At 42.6% G+C, this 24,375-nt stretch overlaps 1 protein-coding gene across 1 annotated transcript in view; it reads left to right on the top strand.

Moving 5' to 3' along the window:
- Nucleotides 1-1,741: 1,741 nt before the first annotated feature.
- Nucleotides 1,742-24,375, top strand: part of LOC105565700 (dipeptidase 1-like) — a gene marked incomplete at its 5' end in the record, with an annotated part of 105,946 nt that continues 83,312 nt past the window's right edge. The window contains 2 exons of the mRNA XM_012019107.1: nt 1,742-1,972; nt 7,206-7,511. Coding sequence (XP_011874497.1) covers nt 1,742-1,972; nt 7,206-7,511 — 537 coding nt within the window. The remainder of the gene's footprint in view (nt 1,973-7,205; nt 7,512-24,375) is intronic.

Below are 24,375 nucleotides of genomic sequence, written 5' to 3' on the forward strand. Positions count from 1 at the left end.
AATATAATAATTCATATTGCATATGACTTATTTATATTTTCACACGTCAGCAATGAAGAAAACACGAGCCACTCTAAAAGTCAATCAGTGCATTATCACTGAAACAGTTATAAGTATAGCACTGAATAATTGAATCAGTGAAACAGTGAATATTCACCGTTCTCTGTGATAATCCACTGATTGACTTTTAGAGAGTACGGGAGGTGCAAATAGATTGCACTATATAGCCTTGTTTTCTCGTGAATCATGTGTTCATGTATAATTCAGACATCATGCAAGCTTAAATTATCTTTGTTTCGTAATCGGCTGATCAAACTACGTATAACCATTGAAACAGAGAGAGAACCGTGTACGGAATAGTTGTTCCAAATATGGCGATCGATCCGGTGCGCCTCTCGCGATTAATATATTCGAAAGCCGTGGCAAAGACACGCCAACGTGTCCCAAATAGGACACGTTAGGTCTTTACACGATCTCGCCTGTATGCTGCTCTATCGCTGCATCAAAGTTTCAACCGGGCGCGCTTGTATAGACCTTGCGCGATAAATTAAGAGGCGCTAATTACGGTCCATGCACAGACACTTCATCCAACTTAGTCCCGCGCATAACCGAAATATTCGAGATCTATAACGAGAATGTATCGGCCCGAGCCAAGGCCGTAGAAACGTGGCAAGTTTAAATTAGGAGAGCACATGTGGCTTCCAAAGAGACGAAACTTATTTCGCCGTAAAAGACGGATGGATTTTCGATGGAAATAGTCCAGGTAAACTTGGCGAGATGCATCGCGGATCGGGTAATACAGAATATCCTTATAGTCGACGTCTGTTGGCGTGGCAGTCGGTCACGCGCCTCAAAAGCAGCTTACGAATACCCGACACGCCGCGCATCAGCATTCTTAACGTGTCAAAATTGCATCCGCCGGAGAGGATCGATTCTTCATCCTACTCCTCGCAAACTCATTAGTTTACACAGCAACACCGTGCACTCCGCCCAGACAAGGGGTCAGAGAAGATCAATGGGTGGATCAAGCCTGGCACGTTGATCGAGCATCGCCGTTCCGCGAGTACGAGTATCTAAAAGCTCGCGCTACGGGACGACGCTGAAAAAGCGTCCAAAGGGACTAAGATTAAAAGAGCCCGGGTAAATAACGTAAAAAAGCCCCCTCCCCCGCGAGATGGATACGCGCGCCAAGTAGGTAAAGAGCAGGGCCGGCGGTTTACTTTCGGCAGTTAAGAGTGGATACGGATGGCCCGGAGTTACACTAGTCCGGGCTGTAATGCGGTGCATTAATTCGAGTGGGGTGCGCAGGACGCATCGTGCGGGCGACGTTCGCGGTGCGTTCCCACTTGACGAATTGATGCACGCGAGAGAGGGCGACGAGGCTTCTCACGCGCGATAATCGTGTGCAGGTGAACGACTCGGGGATGGGCTAGAGGGATCCGATGCTCGCAAAGAGAGAGGGAGAGAGCGCAGGGTACAGTGGCGAGTGGTGAGGATGGACCCGCGCGAAGAGGGCCGCGCGACAGAGACGAGGCTCGCCGAGGCCGCGGATTCGATCGCGCGTCGCGCGCCACGCGGCATTAGGATGCAGTGATCGGGAAAGGGTGGTGGTGGTGTGGTGCGAGGTCAGGCGAGAGGAGGTCCGCGAGAGCGGACGACGACGATGCATCACGCCGGCGGCGGCGGTGGCGGCGGCGGTGGCGGCGGCGGCGGCGGCGGCGGCGGCGGCGGCGACGGCGGCGTCGGCGGTGGCGGTGGTGGCGGGCCGCAGGAGCGCGTTCACCAGGCTCCGCGATCGGTCCAGCCCGATCCGAAGTATCCCTACGAAACCTACCAGGCGCAAATCCCGGACTGCTGCGCGGCCGCGGTAGGGGTGCAAGACCCGTACCCACGGCCGCCCAGCGGCTACGACACCAGGTGTTACGACGAGTACCATCGCAGGACACCGTACCAGGAGGAGCCCTATCCGCAGGTATGGATTTCATTACGTTCGATCGCATTAACGGTACGGTGCGTACTCACATCCTTGGCGATTTTACGCGCGATTATTTTCTCACTTGTCGCAAGCATGACACGTTCGAGACATAAAGATCACGTAACACTAGGAAACGTGTTGCAGGTAACGAGACAACCTTCTTAAATGTTAAAGAGAAATTCGGTCGTTGAATGCGTCCGATTGTACACGAGAGAAGCCATGTAGCGAAAAAGTTTTTGCCAATACCATAGATTAATTAATATCATTAACATTGGTATTATTGGATAGCTCCTGATTGCTTCAAAAATTCGAACAATACAGACTTTTCACTCGGAATTACATTATATTATTACGTTCTTGTATCCGTCAAGTTACATATGAACAAATGGGAAGTTTTAATGAAATAACCAGATAAAATTTAACTTTTGGAAGCAGCTTTGAATCATATTTACACAGTACGAATGAATATGTCCCATTCGTCCGTTTTGTTTGTACCTTCATGTATAAATAAAATACTTTTCTTTGATAAAAATATTCAACCAGTATTAGAGTTCGGTTTTATGTCGTCATAAGCTGAAATTAATATTGTATAATTTATCTTAATGCGATTAATATTGGCTATTCGCATCGGACTTCAGTGATACCGAGTGCCACCGTGCAAATCGATGTCGATTAAATTTGATATCACCTCCAGGTGTCGGTATTACACGATAATTATCCAATAGAATCGAACGAGTTCGCCATTTTATAACGAAACCACTCGAGTCTGGTATTTATGATTATCGAATGGTGAAAATTGAATTTGCTACTTCCAGAGAAATAGGAGCTTAGTTAGCGTGGAAAGAGCGGGCTTTAAGTCATGACTCAGCGAACTGAAACGATATCGATAATACGAATCGCGAGAACTTTTCATGCATAAAAATGTGCTCTGTCTTTCGTGACATTAGAGACGCAAGAAAAATTATTTATGAGCAAGCAATTTATATCGCAATACACACACGTGTGAGACAAAACAATTGTCATCGCAGCTTTCCCAGGAAAATATAAAACACGTGATCGTAATCAAAATTTAATAACGTGCCACTTTTTAAAAAACTGACAACTATAAAAAGTAAAATAATAAAATAAGATAGTGATTTTCAGTGTTGTTCAACAAAAGTGCACTAACAAGGAAAGATGCCCGAATTTCAGAAACTCAAAAATGATGAAACTTTGACAGGCGCAGAAAATGTCTTGATAACTTTTTGTTCATTACCTAAATTCACTCTAAAGGAATTTTTCTCTTATTATTCGCCAACATAAGAAGATAGAAGAGAAATTTTACAGAGAAAATTTATTTCTCACTGTTTCTTTCAATAAAATTTTGATTAAAAAATTTATCAATTCAAAATAAATTCGAGCAGTAAAATAATAATTTATTGCATGTTGGGACATTTTCTCTTAAGCTCAAAAGAATACGTCTCTAAATCGTTCACAATGTTTGAATCCTCTATATATTTTGTCGCAATATACAAAGACAAATATAACATACAATTACAGCTTTCCGAGTGTGTAACAGTCATTATTCGCCAACATAAGGAGATAGAACAAAAATTTTACAGAGAAAATTAATTTCTCATTATTTCTTTCAATAAAATTTCGATTAAAAAATTCAGAATGAATTCGAGCAATGAAAAAATAATCTTTTGTATGTCGGGACATTTTCTCTTGTAAGCTCAAAAGAATACGTCTTTAAATCTTTCACAATTTTTGTCCACAAACAGAAAAAGAATGCACTCTCAAAATACATTATAAATGCAAAAGCGTTACTAAAAGCGTCGCGTCGCTAATCGTGACGAGCTTATTTTTTCCTCCAACTCGACGACATTTATTAGTACGATATTCGTAGGAAAAGAGGCGAGCCACGGTATTTATCTCCTCGTCTCGTCAGCGAGAGAGGTTTCTAACAGCGCAGTCACAAGTTTCGTCTCTCTGCTTGCAGAAATTCGGCGAGAGACCGCTTTAACTTCGCCGCGGGAATCTTCGAAGAGCTATTACGGGTTTTCGGTATCCGAAAATTGATTCGGCCTGGCTGCACGCTTCAGCTCTCCAAGTTTCGCCGTACGAGCATTAATACGGACTATCGATTCGAAGCCGTTCGCGTCGCGAGATCGCGTACCGTAGAATCGCAAAAACTAAATCAAGGACAAGAGCGATATTATTGGACTGAATTAATTACCGCGCAAAGTAGAACATGGACAATAACAATACTTTGCTTTCTAGACCGAGTATTTTTATCATCGACGATTTACCTTCGATTATATAATCGACTGTCAGAACAGCGAAAGGACAAGATCGGCCGAAGCGTTGAATAAAGATACGCCAAAGATGCGTCGATTTTCATCGTTTGAATTTAATTACAGCTGGTCTCTTGTGTATCACGGACAATACCAGTATCAATATTTATGAACGATTTAAAATATCGAGTATGTAGAAAATATGCCGATACTTGCGGCATTTCATGCCAAAAAGTAAAAGTATCAATATCCTATTAAATTTCAGCATCGCTAGCCACGAGCCACGTCGCCTGCGGACTGCAATTTCGCAAATGCATAACACGTATACAAAGCGATCACGTGCCGATCATCTGTTCGCCCCTCGATATTTTCTACGAGACGATATCGCCGCAGATGGCTTACCGAACGTGCACTTTCTCTATTTAATCGTACCGCCGCGCTATTTCTCTTCGGGCGAAAAAGAATTTAATAAAACAAAATTAAAAGACGACGGGAGAAATTCTGAAACTTTAAAGAGAAAAACAACTTAATTGGAAGCATTAATTTTTCAAAACGAAAAGGAAACATTTTTCCACAAGTACAATTCTAAAATCGTCTTGTTTATCACAGAATTTGTGATAGGCTTTCTCGATCAATTACCGTTTGCGTAAGAAATTACGTGAACAACGTGCCACGCGTTATTGCGTATCATCTCGCGAGGCTCGATGGAGTTTACAAAGCTTCGGAAGGAAGTGGCAAATGTTCAGAAATCGTCAAACTATCGATCGAACGTGGCGCTATCCCGCGCTCGTGAAATCGCGGAGCAAGGTGCCAACTATACTCCTACGGTCTCTATCGTTCGGAATCGTATGGCGATGACGGCGGAACGTTACTGGGCGAATTTCAGGATCCTGGGCCGCGCCGCGCCGTGTATACGGTTTCGACTTCAAAGACCGGTACATACGTTCCGGTTATTTTAGCGATATCGATACTTTACTGTTACGGGGAGCCGTATCGGTGCCGGGTATAAAGATAGGGGCCGATAAAAAGCCGCGCGATTCGCGCTGGCGCTCGTCGTGCCGCCGTCCATATCGAAGGACGATGCGGCAACGTACCGCGGAATATGGTAGCCCATAAGCCATCGAGTACTGCCGCGTGCAATCGTGGTAACTGCGAATGTACCGAAAGAATGCACAACAGATAAACAGGACGAATAAAGTAGCCTTAAAGTTTCTTTTTCGCATTTTTCCCTCAAACACACCGCGAGGCACGTAATCCTCAACGGCGGTTTATGCAAAACATATTTGGAATGACGGTTTGCATTTACATAAAAACACGTGACTATATTAATCTCAAAAATCTGGTTCATAAGTGAATTTATGTTGAATCGTAGATAGTTTTGCAAAATTTTTTCGAGACGCTCAAGTTACACTTATGTACCATTAAAATATTGTACAATGCTTGAGAATTATCGTATTACTCTTGTACTCTTGTACTACGCATTTATCGAAAGGTAAGCCGCTGAGGACATTGTGGTGTACAGATTTGCGCATTACTGGGCATTACTAAGCATTTTTGGGGCATTAGGCCTTGCTGGGACATTATAAAGGTAAAATAAGATGAAACAAGATAAAATAAGACAAAGTAATGCCCGCTGGGTAAAGCCATTGGTGTATGTACTCGTACATGATTTTGGTCAGCGGTTTACCCCTCGCGTTTTGTAGAACGAACCGTCGCGTAAAATACTTTTCCTCTTCCAGATCGTTATTTCCGCCCTGTTGCGTAAATAAGGAAACTAGGTGAATCGAAGCGGGTAATTCGACGTGTTATGGCGAAAAGATTTTATCCGCAGATCCGCGACTGCACGTTATACACTCTCGCTTACGCAACTGCAATTCCCACGCCAACGCATTCCGCCTTTGTGCCGCATTAAGACGGTTCTTTTCAAATTCTAAATGTTCGCGGTACGTCTCGAATATTAAATTTCTTCATAGCCCGAGAGATTCTTGGCGTGTCTGGTTGGCGAACGATATCTCGTTTACGAAGGCGGATTAATCAACCGTATTGCTTCAAATACATAATATAGTAGAAACGCAAGACTAATCCACATTTCCAAATTAGATAATTTATTTCGTTTTATACTCTGCTATCATATTAGCGTTAGAGATATTATAATCTTAAATAAATTAGTTTACCGTCTATATTATTAAAAAAACGCAATTAATATTCTCTAATTTCTATTAACTTTTCATTAATTTTTATCCGTTATATGATATTGATAATAATTCATAACGTAAATTTGTTCTTCATCACAATTTAATTCGATTTGTAGGATTTTTCCTGGCAATGTTTCGACAAAAATGAAATTATTTTCGGGTCATTTTCATTCAGTATTCTGTACAGAAAAGCCAATTAAAGTTTCTATCAAATGTATAGAAGGTATATGCTGTTTGTTTTAACTGATGAATACAACAATATCGCAACAAACAAGCATAGAATTATATTTGACGTTCTCATTGTTCATCGCTAAACAAATCATGTACGATTTCAAACGTAACACGAAAGGAAAATTTGCGAATCGTGGTGAAAACAATTACACGTATGGAAAATAAAATGACTTGCCTATTGAAACTAGTTTTGTCAAAAATGTATCACTACATTTAATATTCGAAAACTGCGTCTTCGACAGGTTTACTTGTGCTTCTTTAAAAATGTGACGTATAGATATACCTCGAGTTAGAAAACGTCTGAAACGCGACACCTATATGGATTTATCGCACGCGTTAATCACTGAATAATTAAAAAAACTGACACGCAGTGAAGAAAAACTTGTTATCAGAGATTCGACGAGAAAAAAAAGTCGCAATAACGCCGGCTGCACCAATTACGAGCTGCCAACCGCTAATTCTGGCGCGATCGGGGGGCGAAGGGGTACTAAGTGATTTGTTGCAGGATAATCCTCCTTTTTCTTTCAGGATGTCTCGACATTCCACCGGTCCCAGTCTAGACTGGGCTACGAGGAACGTCCTCAGTCCCGGGTGGGATACGCCTCGGATTCCAGGTGCGCCAGCGGGCTCGGATACGACGACACCGGTGGGGGTTACCTGGATCAGAGTGACCCGAGAATGTATTGCACCGGCGGCTATTGCATGGGAGATACGATGATGGCGACGAACAGAGGCGTACGCGGCGAGGAGCTCGAGCTCGACATGCGGAGGCACATTCAGGCATGCGCCTGCACATGCAACCACATGGGCTACGGGAATCACATGGACTATCAGGTGAGATAGGAATATACGCTCGGCGAAACATAATTAGCCGTTAACTCCGCGGGGGGAAAAAAATGAGATCGCTCGTATACCCGAAAGTACACTTGCGCTCGTCGAAGAATCACGCGAATGCTCGTTACCCGCGCATAGTTCACGGACCTCGCGTGAATAAGCTAATTGCAGAAGCATAGTTGGCTATTCGTATGACGAGATTTAATTGTCCCTAGTTGATTGGTTTCCAACTGTTGATGATATCATCGTGGCGGGGGAGGAGGGAGGGGAGTGGGTGGGGCAGAATGCAGTGGCAATCACAATGAAAACCCTGGGCTTATTTCTTATGAATCCAGCGTAATATCGCACGTGTTATGCGAGGCGTGTATGCACGTTTGTAGTCGCGATACGATATTGCGTCCTGTCGAGGACGTCTCGCGAAAGAGATCCCGCCCGCAAATGTTTCGTAATGAGAGAGAGAGAGAGAGAGAGAGAGAGAAAGAGAGAGCGGAGCGAGAGAGCTGGAGAGAGCAAGATAGCTAGCCTTCATAAATATAGAGGAAAATGGTACATCCAGACGCGAAGTATAATGATGAGATCCTGGATTTTCATGTCGCGAATGGCACAATATCATAACCGCGGCCAGCGTCACTCGTGAGACTGAATATTTTCTGTGTTTCATTTCAAATTTCAAAATTGCATATCTTCAAAAGCTTTAAAGTAGACAGGTGTGTCACGCTAAAAAAGCTCTTTCTTTCTTTATGTGCTCCGAGACGCGCGATTCCGTAGTCTGAAGTGAAATAACATTTTGTACCAGCTACTTTTTACCATACATGAAGTAGCGAATATACAATTGTCACATTTCTGTGTCCGTGAAACATTCTAATATATTCCGCGTCACCGCGATGATCACCTACGCGATTTGCTGATGCATTCGCGAAAGCGTAACAAAACGTGGCGAACATTTCACGTGCAAATTCACCCTTTAAATTAATTCACGGCGGATATTCATAATTTCTTTTAGTTTGAAAAGTGCACGTATTACAATTGTTTTTCTGTATATTCTTCATAGTGTAATTTGCGATAAAACATCAAATAGATGTTGCCGCCAGAGACATTTTTATTCCTTTGTCCTCCAATACGATACCGACATATTTCTACAAAATCTCTCTATCGTTAGATAACATAGATCTGAAAATCGCGCGAATAATTCGTTTAGCGCGAATCCCAACTTATGTTTCAGAAACAATTGCCACAAGAGGCATTAAACGATTGATTTGTCGCGGGAAAAGACCGGAGCCGGAAAATCCTCTCTCCATTTTCAACGGCAGCTAAACCCCCTCCCCGTCAAATTTATTCACCGCTCGAATTTTGCTCGAAGCAATTGCCCCGGGATTCAATCGCTTTCGCCACTCGCGCCGGCTCATTTCGTCGCGATAAATACATAATGCGCATACATCACCACGTCGAATTATTACAATTCGCGCGAACTGTCTGCCCATCCGTCCCTAGGAGCTCTCGTCTTCCGGACTTGCTATCAGAGGTAATTCATCGTAGTCTGAAAAATTCACAAGCAGCTTCCTGCCTTGAGACCTCGTCCCGCTGTCTGCCTCTCCCGTTGGCGTTTCATCTTTTACGTGCGACCGAACTGTCCGTGAAATCCTCCCGCGGAGAGCCGGAGAATAGCGCGAACACTGAGGAACAGCCGGAAAGAAAACGCAACGTTCGTAGTTTCAACCGGGTCTCTCGGTGGAGAGGGCCCGACCGCATTGCGCTTAAGCCTTTACGATTATGCGATAATATACGAGCCTCTACGAGGCGTCCATAAAGAATTCTTTCTCCGCAGACGAACGTGCGCTACATATGTTTCCGCGAGCGAAGAGCTTCTCTCCTCCCCGGGGTTGTTTCCCGCGAGGACGCTAACATACGTCGGTGACAAATCTCTCGAAATCCGAGGATCGCGGATTCGACGCGGCGACGACTCCGTCTGATATTTTCGTTAAAAGCGAATTGAATTGAATGGAATCTCGCGATTACCGCGTACTACGTGTCACGTGGAAAGAAAATCGATTACGCTCGAATTTACATGATTACTTTACACCGCGATCAATCACCGTCCTTTGTCATACAAGGAATACCCGTCGCTGATAAAGAACGAAATTTTCATTTGCAAGTTTCCATCCCATTTTATTGATAGGACACTCGATAAATCACTTTTCTTTATTTTAAAGCGCCACTTAACCCGTCCAGGTACCCGGGGCTAAAATAACTGTAACGCATCCCGCGACGTGTCTACCCTGTACGCGGATTTTAAGAATGTTGCTCTACGTTAAACAATCCATTTATCTATTTACCAACGTTACGGAAACATCGTGTTCCAAAAAGTCACGGACTCGCTCGGGAAAATACGCGCGGCTACGCGGAACTTCCACGGCGCGGCCTCGTTCGACCGGAACGTTTCGCGCGCAAAAAAGGAACGGGAGAAAAGAAAAAACGAGCGAGTGAGAGAGAGAGGGAGAGAGAGTGGAGAAAAATTCATTTTGAAATGGGCACTGCCTAACGGGGCCGCGCGCGTCGAACTTTAGAGCCCGCGCGTCCTGATTCGGACGAGCTGCGATCCTGGCCGTTTGCCAGGGAATCGCGAAGGTACCGGAAGCGGCAAGGATGAATAAAAAAAAGCCCGTACGCGGGCGTATCTATCATCGCGATACCTGTCAAGGTACGGCGGTGTGCGTGCGTTATTGTGCGCCGCGTCCCGCGTGTGCGTGCGCGCGCCGCGGCGAAACTGCACCGCGGGACTCTTCGAAAATCATTTGAAAACAGACAGGTGGGGGAGAATCCATTCTCGAAGCGAGAAGGCACGCGGCAACAACGCCGACGAGTCGTTACCACTGCAGTGCGGCGAGTAAACTTCGTCGAGTGCATAGATTGCACACACCGCGCGGGGGCTTCCACGTAGCCGCGATGCGCGCGGCAGAAACATAGTTACTGTATAGCAAGGATACGCCAAGTATAACAGTTTCATAAACCCGTTCCCCTCGGCGCCCCTCATTTTCCTGCATACAACAGCCGGAAAATGCCGCGTAAAAATAGAAACCGCGTATTCTCTCCCGGAAATTGGTAGCTCCACTTAACTCATCATTAAGTTACGTGTTTTAACGATCTGCCTCTCTCGAAATCAATGCTGCGTTCGTTCCTTTATTTATATTCGCCGGCATGTCGTTATAAAATAAACAGTTACAAATATGAACTAACGAACTTTATTAATAATCCTTTCATTGTTCTCTTTCGTATTCTCTAATTGATTTTCTTTTTACTTTTATTACAAGTGAAAAAGGAAATTGAATGAAAATTAAAATTAGCCGAAAAATCAGTTACTCGGTTGTAAAAGAAATATTTGGTAGGGAGAAAGAGACCAATGCGAGCCAAACGCAGGTGTTCGTGCGAAAATATCCAATATGAACATTTTATCGAATTTATAAATCAATCTTCAAACGTTTCGATCCATTTTCGGGTCATCCTCAGTGAGATTGAGATCAAAGAATTATAGCAAGTGTTACATAAAATTAACAAATATAAAAATATATAAAAACTTAAAACTTAGATTAATTAGCATTAGGAATAATAAGAATAATACCTACACTGACAAACATTTTTTTTAACTACGTAAATAGATTTATTAAAATTATTTTTTTACTGAAAAAAAATAGTGAAACCCATAAAGTGACAGTGAGAAATTTAACTTTAACATACTAAAAGAACAGAGTGTGTGTCGTTATAAATTGAAATAACTGTAATTGAAATTAAAAAGTATATGACGGTCGTTAAGATAATAAAAGAATAATAAAGAGGAATAAAGAAAGAAAAATTATGGGCAATGTGAGCCGTCACCAGATTGAAGGTGATAAATTAAATTAAATTTGTAAAAACGTATATTAGAAAATATTTGAAGAAAACATGTACGTTTCGGTCTGCGCGTGAGACCCCTCTTCAGCAATAATAAATAAGTAAAAACAAATTAGTCCTAACGCATTATACGAAATAATTGTGATTTTTCGATTTGAATATGTGAATTTGCTGACAATAATAACTCCATCCGTAAGAAAACTGCGTTGTGTCCGAAAAGAAACCGGCGCGCAGGACAAGTGTGGAAAGAAACTGTATATGAATTGACATTTTAATAAATAGCAAGTATAGGCTATCTACATCTTGCCTTAGACTTGCATTGGCCATTTTTGTGTGTTGTTCAATTGTGATTTCGTTGAAAGAAATAATTTCCAATCAAGATGATAAATTTTGACAGAATGATTTTGCGTGCACATTAATTGTTGGATTAAAACTAATTCGAATGGGAGTCACTGGAAAAACTTTCGTACGTACGGTATCGATAACGACCGCTTAACCGAACGTACTTCCTCTACGTTCTGTTTCGTCGCGAATGTGGTAACACGTCGAATATATGGCCGAGTAGTGGGTCTCGACGTTCCGAGTGTGTTTGGGAATTAGGTAAAGGGATTCCATGGATTATATTCGGGAACTTGGAGCTCCTGGAGGATTTCGGACGGACCAAGGATCCTCGAGTTTCCCGGGACCACAAGTCAGGATAACGACGTCAAGGAAGAACCCGGTCTCCGTAGAGGTGGATTCGCGATAGCCGCGTAAAAAAAATTGCCAGACCAATCGGGGAGACGATTTCTCGGCGCGAGGCGCCATCCTGGATTTTACAACGTGTATCGTAACCGCATATGCCGATATAATTACATGCGACGCAATTATGTGGCGGCCCATTGTGACAACTTGGGAATGCATCAATTATTGCCGACCACCGAACAAATATCGTCTAACCGCTCGATATTAACTATCATCGCTTCGGAACGGTAGCACTGATCACGAATAAGTTATTAAATCGCCGCGTCGTTATCATTAATTATCAAATGCCGATAAAGTAGCCGAGTGATTATGCAGTAAAGCATTACTTTTGCATAGCGTTCGGATAATTATTCATTTCGCGTGATAAAAAGTGTAATGAAAATAAGCGTTTAAAGAGATCCCGAAAAAAAATCACTAATTCATATAGTTAAAGCAACATGTTTATAAATTAATAGATTTTGGCTCAACTTATCTATGTTTCCATTAGCGAGATAATTAGTTTCTCAGGAAGTTAGGAACGTCAGAGATTCCAATGTAGGACATACCGGAACTCTGGATAATAAATGCAAATTGTAAGTCTTCGAAGTGCTCAGGCAAGGACACGCCGTCGTAAGTGTGGCGCTCTCATTAGCATACGACAGAGTCAGTCTGTTCCGCCCACGATAGAAATGCAGGTCCGGTAAATTAGTAATAAAATATAATTGTATTGATTTCAACGTAATAACGACGAGGATGGGAAAATGCGATGTTTCTCGTAACGAGAAACACACAGCGGAATCATTTTCAGTATTAACTCGATAATGACGAAAATGTTATCCAAAAGTAGGACAAACGCGTAACACAATCATACCGATTCGTATCTATTCGTTTCAGTTTTGCCGCAAAACTTTTACGATAAGAAATTCCAATTTCCGTCGACATTCGAACGTAAATAACGTGTGCGCCGTCGTTCTTTTCATTTACGGAAGATATTTGCTTGAATTCGTCAAAGATGACTGCGTAAGATTTCTCTAGCCATTTCAAAACCCCGAGCCGAATATTCGCTCCGAGTGAAAAAATTGCTTTTAAATAAATTAACATATCGGATCTTTTACACATATAGGAAAAACAAGCGGGTGTAATCTCGAAATACCGCCTGTTAAAGTGTTGCATAACGGTATAATGTCACTACCGTTCACCGCTTCGTGTCTCCTGAGGAGAAAAAGTTGTCGTGCTGTTCCTGCATTGTTAACTCTCGGGTCAACTTCGATCAAACACGCGGAAGTACGGAAAAATCCGATATCCGCTGCGACGTTCGAACGTGGTAATCAGAAAACGTTACCTCAATGAACGTGCGCTCTAAATTTAGAAAAGAACTGAACATTACACGCCTCTTCGCCGTCGAGGAGCGACCTACGATATTAGATCGCGCCTTAATTAGAAAAGAAAAATGGTGCAAACTATCAATGCACAGAAATATACTCGTGTAAGTCCCATTCTCTCGCCGAGCAGAAAAGCTTTCTGTTATTATTCTGCGAGATATTCAATTAGCGGGAATATATGCGATGTTGTATGGGCCAACGCAGGCGGCGGTTAGAGCCTTAAAATATCATAACCGTAACATCTCGTAGGCGAGCGGTGTAAAATATGAAAAGAGATCTACCTTTTCAAGTAAAATAAAAGAAGAGAGATAGGGAGAATATATGCAGCTTATATATATATGTGTAGAAACATAACTGAATTATTTTTAGTATAATTGTATCAATTTACATATAAAACAATTGCGCGCTATTTTTTCTTCATCTTTAATTGAAAAACTTTCGGGGCTCGCTGTGCTAAAACGAAAATTTGAATTTCAAAGACTATCCTTTGCAACTCCCTTTGTAATTTTTCATATCGAAGATATTCCTGCGGTGGAAGTTCGAGGTAACTTTCTGCTAAGGTAAAACCCAAGTGATTGGATAAGGATTTTTGCTATTAATCTACACCTCTAAAGTTTAATTTACCCAAGCTAATAATTCCCGCGAGAACTTAATATTCTTGGTAACTCTAACATTCGCTCTCCATCGCGTTAAGCGTTACGAGTGTAGTTATCGAATGTTATATAATTCAAAATTCAGACTTTTACGATCCTCCCCCCGAAAACGCAAAAGAAATTATTCCGATCCCGTTCGGGTCACCGAGCACTCGATGCGCCCGATATCAAACCGCTTCGGCATACTTTCGCCGAAAACAACGGACCGCCACGGCAAAACGAATACGCTACCCTCTCGTGCGCGGAAATTAGAAAACACCAGCGCGCCGCGGCGAAATCTATTTCTCGCACTTCTCCCTCGCTTTCCTCGGAGCCCCTACCGATCCCTCTTTCTTTCTACGCGAGTACCTCCGAGACTACCAAGGGTTGCGCGCCTTTTGTTCGCACCCCCGGAAACGCTCTCCGACCGGCTCTTTCTTTTCTGACACCCCCCGCGCCCACCCTTGTCGTTTTTCACCCTCAGGCCACCAGCAGCGAGCTAAATATTTAGCTCAAAGGTGAAAAACTGAAGACGCTGCTGGGGCCGGAGAGAAGAGCAGAGTCGCCGCGCGGAGAAGGAATTCCCGATCTAGAGAGAGAGATCGACGAGTAGGGGGATGCCGATCGTCGGGGCTGAAAACGAGGCGGAAATGGTACAAGTTCAGCGACAGGCATTGTGACGGCTAATCGAATTTTTCAAAACCGACGCTGTTACCGCCGGCCTAATTGGACGCGGTGCCGCCATTTTTGCCACTGGGTAACCACGCACCTGGCTTGGATATCCTCCTCCATTTCTCTCTTTCTGCCTCTCGATGAAGCGTCTCCCTGCCGCGCTTCGATCACCTTTTAATTGGATTACGGCCGCGCGTACAAACCGGAAAATACGGTCGCGCCGGGACGAAAACCGCGCTCTCTCTCTCTCCCTCTCTCTCGCGTGCGCAAGTGGTGAATTTAAGGGACTCCAATAACAGTAATTTGCAAATTCGTTATGGCAGAGCGACTCGGCAATAACGTTCTGTTATCGCACCAGCGAGCCGCACGCGCGAGCTTTTAGCGCCCTTGCGACGCGGCCGAATAAAAGTGTAGAGGAAATTAAATTCTACCGTGAACAATGTGTAGAAGGAAGCGCTCGGATATTAAATCTGAATATATTCGGCTTGACATTTCTCTGGAAAGTTACACGTGCGCGACGGCCCAACAATACGCCTAAAATATCGTGCCGTTCCGCCGCGAGACCAGCGCGCGGCCGCAAAGGGTTAAAACGTCAGGAAAGCGAGCCTGGTTATTTTTTTGCCGAACGAGACAATAGATGGAAAGAGCCGAGCGGGTACGTATAATAGGGAAACATTAATGGGAAAAATAAGGCACACAAAAGGGAGAATCGTACAATTTACGATGTACTTGACTACAAGAAATCCTCGTCGCTCATAGAAATATTCCTGTCGCGGAAAATCAAGCTACACGGCGGCTATGTTTCGCTGGAAAATTCGTGGCAAACAGAAAACTAATTAGATATCCTGACACAACGAGGAATCAACGGGGATCTTCGAATAAATGTGGCGAGAGAAGAAGAGAGCCTCTACATATTTCACAGCGTTATTTCTAAAGTAAGGCGCGTTTATAAAAGATGAGCGATAATACGTGTTATGCAAGTCGCCAATGTTCATTCCATCTTTGTTTCGTAATAATTAAGTGCGCCTGAACGGCTGCGCTACTTCTCTTTTGTTATCCTAATATTCAGTTTTAGTATTCACGACGTTAGAGTCCGAGGTTTTGGCAGAAAAGTGTGCCGGTTACTTATCGGAATATTGTCTCCGCCGCCGAAATTGACAATGCGACTTCTCCCCGTTTCGTCCTCATCCTCTCAGCCCCGATTTTCTGAAAACTCGCCCGAGTTTACAAGAAAGATACGCAATTCCGGCGCAACAGTAAAAGCATGTCGCCGTAGAGAAGCATCGATCGCGAAGTTTGCCAAGTTCCGAAGCTTCTAAAATTTTCAACTTTCCTTTTTTCCTACGCGAATCACGCTCCCCTGCAGGTTATCCCATTAATCGAAAATCCTCGCAGGACCGGTGCGGCCTCGGTAGTTTTTTACCCTCTCTTGCACCTGTTGCCGGCGAAATCGCTTTGCCCGGTTGATCGACGGGGAGAAAGAGGCGTTATTTATTTAATGGCCTCAACCCGCATCCAAATCAATCCCCTCATTTACGAAAGCTACCAGTGCGAATTAGGAATCCTTTTACTGTTGCGCCGAAATTGCGAATATCTTTCTCGTAAACTCGGGCGAGTTTTCAGAAAATCGGCAACGAGAGGATGAGGAGGACGAAACGGGGAGAAGTCGCATTGTGAATTTCGACGGCGGAGACAATATTTCGATAAGTAACCGGCACACTCTGACTCTAACTTTGTGAACACCAAAACTGAATATTATAGATTCCGCTTTAATAATAATGCAAACATGTCCCCTAGTTGGAACGCTCCAACTTACACAAGAAAAATAACAAGTTCTAATTTATTTGCCAATGGTTCGCCGTTAATTAACTCGTGAAACGTTTAAGACAACTTATTGTTATTGCCATCTAAATTAAATATGCGGTCCTGTTAAATCGATGGCGAAAGTTCCGCGAGTAAACATTTTTGCGGTATGAAAATCACGGAGTTGCGCGAAGTAGTTACGGACCGTCACGGTCAGGCGGTCCATGTATCCCACGCCGTTACCGGAAACGATGAACTTAATTCGGCGGCTGTTAATTCCCGTCGTACACAAACTTAGCATATGTATAGCACGTAAACGTCCGATGATGCTCTCAGTAACATAAGTTGTAACACCATATTGTTCGCCGCAATTTATGCCGGGTATCCTATTGGTCAAGACGTTTATACGCCACGCTTGTAGTCCCATGCAAATTTGTGCGGAAGGGGCTTTGCCCCTTGCATACTTTGGCAGACGTACAATCATGCGTCGTGTAGGAAAACATCCCACTGACTCGCATCCATGTTTATTTATATATTACGTTTTAATTTTGGCAAATAAATAAGACGCGCAAATAACAGCAGAGATTTTTGCTAAAATAAAAAATAAATGATTCAACCTATTTATAAACAATATTCAATATCATATGACTGTGCCTCAACCTTCGACTGCCTTTTAATAAGAGTCACTTCTTTTCGAGACACGAAAGAGTCAAGAGCGACCTATCATCCGACGAATCATCATAGCAGAAATGGTCAACGGATAATTAAGGTACCACACGTCACATATCACACATAAATTTCGGTACCATAACTGCTCGTCTGATTATACATATAGATCATTTGGACAATTTCTGAACATTGTTATATATGACAATGTCATCATATCTGCATGTGATAATAACGTTCAAGTGAAATTCTACACTGACCAAATTTGCTTTAATTATTGACTCTTTGCATTTTCAATTCAGACTAATCTTCAATTTATACAATTATACTTTATTAATTAAGACTATCAAGTACCTATTTATGTATTTATTTAATAATAATTTTAATTTGTATGCGCTGATGAAAGTACTGTGTGCCAAAACGCGTCCGCAATCTTAGATTGTTAAATGTAATTATATTTATATTTACTAGTAAAATATCTTTATCAATGCTGTCAACCAAAGGAGCTCCTTAAATTTGGCCTCCTTATTTACATTATTATTATTTTAAATAGCAGAGACATATCGTTAAAATGAATTCTTTCTTTTCACGGCGACTGTGTGTGGCGACAATTTTCGAACGCGAAATAAATCATTTTGAGAATTTTTTTACAACACGATGTACGGTCGCAAAAATCACGCCGTATATAAATAATTCCTTAGCGGGTACTCCCGTTCGCCTTGTATTTTCGAAATCTACGAGCCAATTTCAATCCTCGCGAATTAATGAAGTCTCGTTAAAGCGAGAAAAGGATTTGCGCCGATTACACGGTTTTGAGACCATTGTTGAAGCGTTAGGATTGTCACGGCTACGCGGGATCAGACAGGCGGGGGTGGATTCGTTCCGGCGAAAGCGGGCTCTAAAGAGGGACGAGATAAAAGCGGAGGTAGAGAAAGCGCGGGGGGCGTACGTAAAAAGGGAAACAATTCGGAAAGAGAGAGCCGTGGGGACGGAGCACGAGGCATAATTTATCACGCGCGACGGCTGCCTCCCGCGGCGGGGACCGGCGCGGAAAAAGCTGCGTGTGATAACGTAACGCCGGAATTAGAGTCGCGGTGATTAAGCGCGCGAGCGCATCTGAACGACGTAAGAATGCGATAATAAGGAGCGGCGCGGGGGATACTTTCCTACCTCGGGGGAGGAGGGCGAGCGACGTTCGTCGGAAGAGCCGCGAGTTAATTACGCGACTGTCGAATGGCGATAAGTGGATGAAGACTATTTTTAACAGACGGCCCCCGAGCCCGTGCTGAGGTAACGCGATATATTTGTGGGAGACGAGGCGTCTCGTTCTCGTTTCTTAACGAAAGCTTGACGGAGTAACCTGTTCGCCAAGACGTCGTAATTTCGCATTGTATACCGTAACAGTGTCCGCCCGCGTAACGGTGTTTACACAAGGGATGTGGATTCAGGGCTTACAACGCCGTAGGGATGTTATTCACATTTGTCCATTAAGATTATGTCACGCGTTGTTTACCACCGCGAGACTGTTACTCGCGTTACTAAAGTGAGCGCGGCAAATCGCTGGGAATTTGAATGGATCCGGCGATTATCGCCGCCCGCTGTGTCGAGACCGTGTCGGATCGCGCGCTGGAAATTAAGATTGCACCGTGATAGCGCATTGGAAATTGGCGCTCGGCCGGCGGGAGCGAAGCCCAGCTAAGTCCTATTGATCATGTCCCAATCTCCGACGCATAATTGCAATGCAATCTCAATCTCCAACAGCGGAGGCCCGATACGAGCTTTGCAGCGATGGTCCTTCTGGTCGTTTAAGATGTCACCGGTGGCCATATGGATATGACCAATGACTGTTAGGCATCCCGGAAATCCTGACAATCACGAGGCACGTCCGTATGATTACTGACATCTTAGATGACTAACGAGATCAGCGCGGTAACAATGGTCGATCTGATGGCTACCATGATTGTGGGAATTACACAGTTGAAAAATTTGTGTTAAATTTAACAGATATCACACATGCCCCAAACGGTCCACACAAATTTTTGTGTTAATTTAACATAATATGGATATGTTAAATAATCACGCTAATACTCTGTTAATATTTTAACACAAAACAGATGCAAATCTCAAAATAATTTGAAATAAATTTTGTGTAAAATTAACATATTTTTTATGACAAAATGAATTTAAACAAATGTAATTTTTACATTTTACAGATGTAACAAGTCAAATGACGGTTCGAAATCACTCTCGCTCATGTTATATAGAATAAAATGAACATTTTATTCTATAAATTTTAACAGATACATCTTGTTACTAATAAAATAGAACATATGTATTGTGTCAGATTAAAAATTAAGTACACATTGTGTTGTTTTAACATTTCTTTTCAGTTATTTTAATAATTTTATATTTGAGGTCAATTAACACAAAAATTTTAACCGGCATTTTCTTTAACAAGAAAAGACAAATTTTCCAACTATGTACGCGACATTTAAAATTTGCAAACACGCACCTATGATCAAATGTAGGTATACGTACTCTCTAAAAGTCAATCAGTGGATTACCACTGAAAACAGTGAACCACTGAAAATCGCAGGTATACTTACAACTGCAAATCAGTGACTACTCACTGTTTTCGGTGATAATTCACCGATTGATTTTTAGAGAGTAGTTACGCTTCAATATATAATAGCAATATTTTTAATGCAGTATAAAAATATCAGAATTGAGCCCGTCCATTCTCAGAATCAGCAACGGATTTCACTTAAATACGAGTCACTTTAAGCAGAAAATCTGACAGAAAATTCGATAACAGGAGTTGCGCGGGGATAACATCAAAGAAGAGCCTATCCAGCGAGCGCCTATTGTTGCAGCAACAGGCCTCTTGGGTGATCAAATGGGCGCATCTAATAGCCAGTAAAATGTCCCTTCGATACTCGTACGGGACCAAGGACAGTTCCGAGCGTGTTTTTCATCAAGAGGCTGATATAAGCCGAATTTAACAGGGCCGAGGCAAAGGGACATGTAGGCGTGCTAAACCCTCGCGTCCCTCAACGCACGCGATTCCTACAACTCCCAGCGGGCAGGCCCTCTCGATGGCACAAGCGATGCGAGAGAGGCGAGCGTACGGGGTTTGCCTGCCGGCGACGATTTTATCCTATTGATTTCGCGCGCGCGCGCGGAGGCTTCCCAGGCCGAGGAGGAGAAGAGTACGACCGAGATGAAGGACCTTGACATCAATATCGGGCACAACAGGCAACCCCCGGGGCCCCGCCGACGGCGCCGCCGCTGCCGCCGTTGCCGCCGACGCCGACGCCGCCGCCGTCGCCGCGCGCGCGGCTGTCCGTTTCATCCCTCCGCGGCGCGAGCTATCTACCCTCTCCACCGCCTCGCGACGACGGCAACCACCGTGTGATGGAATCGCGTCGAAGGCTGCCGAGGCCGAGGCGCACAGCTCGGCGTCGCTCGGCACCGCTCGTACACGCTCGTTCGCCATTCCAGAAACGGCTCCCGGAGAAACATCTGGCCCGGACGGCCGGACGTAAGTTACTGGCGTAATATGGCGCGGGGCCGTGAAATATTCCCGCTCGAAGCGCTCGCCTCCGGCGACGTATATTTAAATAATTACTTCCTCACCCCCTCGTATGGCGCGTATGCCACCCCTGGCTGCCCGCCCGCGGCCGTATTCCACCCTCCCATCCGCTCGTAATTCCTTACGTGATATTCGCCTCCACCCCCGGGCCCCTCGCTCCCGCGCGATTCCTCGCGTCGGCGAGGACGAGGCCAGCCGGCGCGGTGACTCGAGGAAAAATTAAAATTCCGCCCAGGGAAGGCGCGGTGGCGAACCACCCCGATGCGAGGGGGAGGACGCTTTCCCCCGCGATTTTCGCGCGACTCTCTCCCCGCAGGAACGCGCGCAACCCCGCTGCCGGTATGTCAACCCTCGCTATTTGTCGCGCAAAGGGTGCCGCGAGATAATCTGTCTTCCAAGAGCGAATACTGTGGCGGACTTTCATGGAAAATTTCTTCTTAAAGCGGACCGTTTTAACGATACATTCGAGGGAGACGATGTGTCTGACTCAGAAGATTTTAAACACAGATATGTTTCTTTACTTGCTCTCCACTCATATTATCTAATTCGATATTTTGCTGACCCGGTATGGAAACGAGTTTCTGATGTAACAGTTTCCTTCTTATTAAAATTCACAATGTGGAACTCGATTACTCAATTTTTAGAAATAAAATCATAAGCATGCATTGCGATTCAAATATCAGTGCAGCTCGTCCCCATATTTCATACTGCTTTGTTAACGCATTCAAAAGTACATGTATAAGTTTATATTAAATATATACATTTTTCTCGTTTGCGTAATAAAACTCGTCGTACATGATAAATTGTTAATAAGCCGTTACGAATAATTAAACGAAGTAACAACGGAAAATGTAGAGAGGAATCAAGTTTTAATCTTACTTTTCGGTAAAATTGCAATAGTCCTGATAAATATTTGAGTTTGAACTTTTGGTTACTGAGATATTTAATCTTTTGTAATCGCCATTAAAATAATTTTTCGTGTACCCAACTGATGGCCGCAAAGAAAATTAACATAGAAAATTTAAGAGTTCCTGCTAATATTGGTCTCACACGCGGCTGTCACATCGGCTTTCGCTAAAAGTATCTTAAAATCAAGAGTTATTAGCAGGGTTGGGAAGTAACTCGTTACTTGTAACGAAGTTACAGTTACTTCTTTTTGGCAACTCTAACTTAACTTCGTTACTTTTTTCCATCTGTAACTGTAACTTAACTCAGTTACATTAATAGTTACTATATATTTTTTTTAAACCTTCACTTAATCGCATAGGCCTTGCCTTGGCGTATAAGCGCCTCCCTAGAAGCACTATTCATTGGCTGTACATTGGCTAACATTGGTTATGTTGGCAGTGAATTGGCCAATGTTTCCCCAATATAACACCAATATTGGTCATAAAATAAATGCAAATATACTACTGATATTGTACCTAGATGATAATTTAGTATTGGATTGAATGTATTAGCAAGATTGTCCAATAAAATTGTAATATTGAGTATAGAATAAATACTAATGTAACGCCGATGTTACGTATCAATAATTGCACGGTAGTGTGTTTACATTGAAAGTGCATTGCAAAAATATGAGGCCCTCCACCACCCCCGCCAATTTCGATCGGCGGTCCTCTTTTCTTTATAATAATCATTTTCTTTTGACATATTTGTCATTATTATATTTTCACCACAATTAATTTTATAATTTATTACAATATAAAGCATGTGGCTATGTCTACTCTCTAAAAGTCAATCAGTGGATTATTACAGAAAACAGTGAATACCCACTGATTCACAGTTACAAGTATACCACTGAACAATTCAATAGTTATAACCGTTTTCAGTGATAATTCACTGATTGACTTTTAGAGAGTATAAATATGTAACAGTCTTTAGAAATGTGTAAACAAAAAATCGTATCGTAAATGCGCAAACGAAAATCTATCGCATAAAAGATTATTTTAGACCAACTTAAAATTTCATACAATAGAAAAATTAATCTAAAGAGGCCCTCCGCCGCCCCCGCTGATTCCACTCAGCGGTCCTCTTTTCTTTACAATACGATTTTTAACATTTTTTTTTATTTATCTTTCTTCATACAATTTACTTATGTCTACGACAAACGTAATAAATTATGTCTCCCTGTCCCTGCCTACCCGAATTCCTGCCTACCCGAATTCCTACCTACCTGAATTCGTATCTACTCGTATTCCGATTCATCTTTCTAGTCCTATCTGTCAATTTTTTTACCTACCCGTTCAAACAAACATACAAATTTTTAACTAAAATTTATTTATTTCAAATAAAACCGCGACGCGATTATTAAGGATATAATTTGGGGTTTTAATTCGCGCGCGGTTGAGATTGATTTAATTTAGTTTTTCCAATCTCGCATACAGGCGCGAGAAAATGTAGAAAAGAATATCCCACCTGAATTTTGGCACATAAAAAGATATATACAAGTAGATATAAATCAATTTTTATACATTTCACCATCGTGGTCAAGAAGAGATTTTTTTATTATTATTTATTTTCCGCGTTTCACCTTTTTGTTAATAAACCTACGAGTCTTTCGTTAAAACCGCGAGATTTGGAGTTATACGCGCGCGATTTAATAGGGGTCTTTTTAATCTTGCACATATGCAAGAATAAGTAAAGAAGGAAAGAATATAACCCACCCGAATTTTTGCACATAAGAAGAAATCAACATATATCGTACAACACATTCACATAATACATCAAAGTGGCCAATATTGACCACTAACTCGGCGTATTCCTTCGTTGGGCCAGATTGGACATACCTTTCGTTGCTCCCGGCCATACAGTCTGATCATTTTGACCAGAGATCAGGAAGGAAGAAAACTCCTTCCATAGTCGGTTATCGTCACCGACAAATATTTCGTACGGTTCGAATATACGAGTGACGATCGTATCGCAAAATGCACGACCACGAGAAGTTAATTAAAAGAAAAATATTAATTAAAAACTTTACGGTATGTACGAATCAAATTTATTTTTACTTCCGTTATTTATTTAAACATATTGATCATCGCTTCGTAAAATGATCTTAGAATTCAAAAGTCGAATAGATATAGAAAACAAATTTACTTCGCGTTAAAGTGGTTTTAATAATATTCCTCGATAAATTAAAATTTATAATATGGATAAAATTAAGTAATTAATAATTAATTAAAATTTTTTCCTGAAAAACCGATCGCGAAAACCGACCGCGTAAACCGACCGCGAAGATGCGTGTAATTGTGCATGTTGTTCATGCGATACGCATCTTGACAATACATATTATATATCAAATCAAATATAGAAAATATGAAAAATAAATGGATAGGTTACAAAATATTTGCTCGACAAATACAGCAAGACTATATTTGCTAAGCCATATTTTGTGTAATTTTTGCAACAACTCAAGATGGAAAGTGAATTCAACATATCGTAATATGAGCAATAGAGTTTCATTAGATTAAAAGAGTGTAAAAGAAAATTAAAGGCCCTGCTGCAGAAAA

Source organism: Vollenhovia emeryi, unplaced genomic scaffold (genome assembly GCF_000949405.1).
Source record: "Vollenhovia emeryi isolate VEMERY1.0 unplaced genomic scaffold, V.emery_V1.0 DF939150.1, whole genome shotgun sequence".
In the NCBI taxonomy this organism is placed as follows: Eukaryota; Metazoa; Arthropoda; class Insecta; order Hymenoptera; family Formicidae; genus Vollenhovia; species Vollenhovia emeryi.